Source organism: Eurypyga helias, unplaced genomic scaffold (assembly GCF_000690775.1).
Source record: "Eurypyga helias isolate BGI_N326 unplaced genomic scaffold, ASM69077v1 scaffold12231, whole genome shotgun sequence".
Classification (NCBI taxonomy): Eukaryota; Metazoa; Chordata; class Aves; order Eurypygiformes; family Eurypygidae; genus Eurypyga; species Eurypyga helias.
Genome location: NW_010231524.1, coordinates 6,197 through 8,302, shown reverse-complemented (window position 1 = coordinate 8,302; position 2,106 = coordinate 6,197). Strand labels below are relative to the sequence as shown.

The 2,106-nt window shown below is 43.5% G+C and overlaps 1 gene segment (V, D, J or C); it reads left to right on the top strand.

Annotated features, from left to right (window-relative positions):
- The first annotated feature begins 1,120 nt into the window (after positions 1-1,120).
- Positions 1,121-1,615, top strand: LOC104516690. The segment is given in 2 exon segments: positions 1,121-1,151; positions 1,287-1,615. Coding segments are annotated over 2 exon segments (360 nt in total).
- Positions 1,616-2,106: the final 491 nt, after the last annotated feature.

Here is a 2,106-nt window from a genome sequence, read left to right as displayed (position 1 = left end):
AGATTCGTGAGATTCCCACTGCTCTGAATCCTGGTATGACCCTACCTACTCAGCCTTAGGTCCAGGAAAATACACTATCACCAGGCTCACAGACAGAACATACCTTTTCTATGAATGTGTAAGTCAAGGAAAGTTATAAATCTCTGCCGAGCTTCAGGCAAATATGGGAGGGGGGATATCAACAAAACAGGAAGAAAACCAGAAAAAGTAATATTGCTCATTCTTTAGAAGAAACAATAGTAGGATTATTGAAGAAGATCATTGAAACTAAATATGTACATTTCAGTCAAAGTACTAGTGAGAAAAGAACAGCTACAATAATATGTTTTTTGAATCATACATATTGAGAAAAGAGTAGAGAGTGGTGTAGGGTAAGACAAGGCTAACTAGGATGTACTTGCTAGAATGTTCATGAGGCTAATGTCTAACCACAGATTTGTTTCCAGAAAGAAAGGCTGAAGAAAGGCTGGATGATATGCCTTTCTTTTTTTTTTTTTTTTTTTTAAACTAGGAGGTGAATTAGAGCTCCCAGGGAGATTAAACTGCAGGGAATATGCTTCCCTGACGGGAAAACTGAAGAAAATAAGAAGGGATTAAACATTAATTTTCTGCCTTTGCTATTTTGGTCTATCATCTTTGCTTCTGAGTTTTGAGGTATCATATTTCAGGTATTAAGAATGTCTCTCCAGAATGAAGCAATATAGGTTAACATTTACTGGAATTAACCCATCCGGAAAGATGGTGTAAATGAGACAAAAAATCATTTATGAGCCCAGTATTTCAGATCCACTACCCAGACATGCATGATGATGGAATGACAGACAGTACAAGGGTCAGAAAGCAACTGCTGTCTGCAAACAATCCCACATCTTCGTCAGCGGATCAGAATGCTGCTTGTCTTGTGGAAAGGCTAAAGCAAAATTTATAGCCACATGAATACTTAGTTTTTCTTTTAATGGCTCACCAAAAAGGGTATCAAAAGTGGATTGCCCCTTGCCTCTCCTCCAGCCAAGCTTGACAGAAAAAGCAGAATAAGGGGAGGGGCATCAGTCTCCCTAGCCTCTTCCTCTCTCACCTCACCATGAGCAGTAACACACTGTTCTGGGGCAGCTGATGGGCCATGCTGACTCTTTTGCTTGCTCTTTTGCCTGGTGAGAGACAACAGACCCATCTGCAGCACAGATTTCACCCAGGCCATGCAGGCCTGGTGTGAGGTAAAAGACCCCTTTTGGTCATTACCTGTACTACTTGTCCTCCCTTTCTCTTTTTCTCTCTCAATCATGCAGGTGCTGGTGTCGGAAGCTTCATTACACAGTGGCCAGAAGAAACCCTTAAGAGAGCTGGAGAGACTGTGGACATCTCCTGCTCCCAGAAATACTCCACACTTGCCTATATGTTCTGGTACCAACAGCCCCCAGGAAATGGTCTGAAGTTAATAGCCAGTTCTTCTACATGGATGCAGAACTCTTACGAAGAAGGTTACAGTGAGACCAAGTTTGAGATACGCAGAGATGATAATAATCACTCTTTGATGACGATCAAGAATGTGACATCCAAGGATGCTGCCATGTATTTCTGCGCTGCTAGTGATCACACGGTTGAGCGAGGGGATTGAGCACTAAGATAAAAACCCCCGCCTTGCCTGAGTAGAGGTGGAAGCTCTGAAAAATGTGAGACAGATTGGGGAGGGGCAGAGGAAGAGCAGAACAAAGAAAAGAAAGAAGTGGGGAAATAGAGCCAGGTCTTTTCGGAGGGAAGAGGGGAGGACTAAGCAGTGCAGCAGCATCTGGCTTCAAAGACAAAAAGCCTTCGGAATTACAAACCCATAGATCAGCATTAAGAATTGAAGCACTGCTCATGTGGTTAGTGAAAGGGAGCAGATACTTCTCAGGATTGGTGCTACGGAAGCACAGCCGTCTGCTGGGTCACTAGTTTCCCATGGACCCCAGCACAGCACCAAGAAAAGAATACAAAGCAGAAGGAAAATTCAAGGTTCCTTCACATCCGGATGATCAACGCAAAGACAGTGGTGCCCAGTGAGAGACTGATTGGTGTGAGAGGAGACCCCAGGCTCTGATTATGGACATAGGAGGATGGCACCAGTAC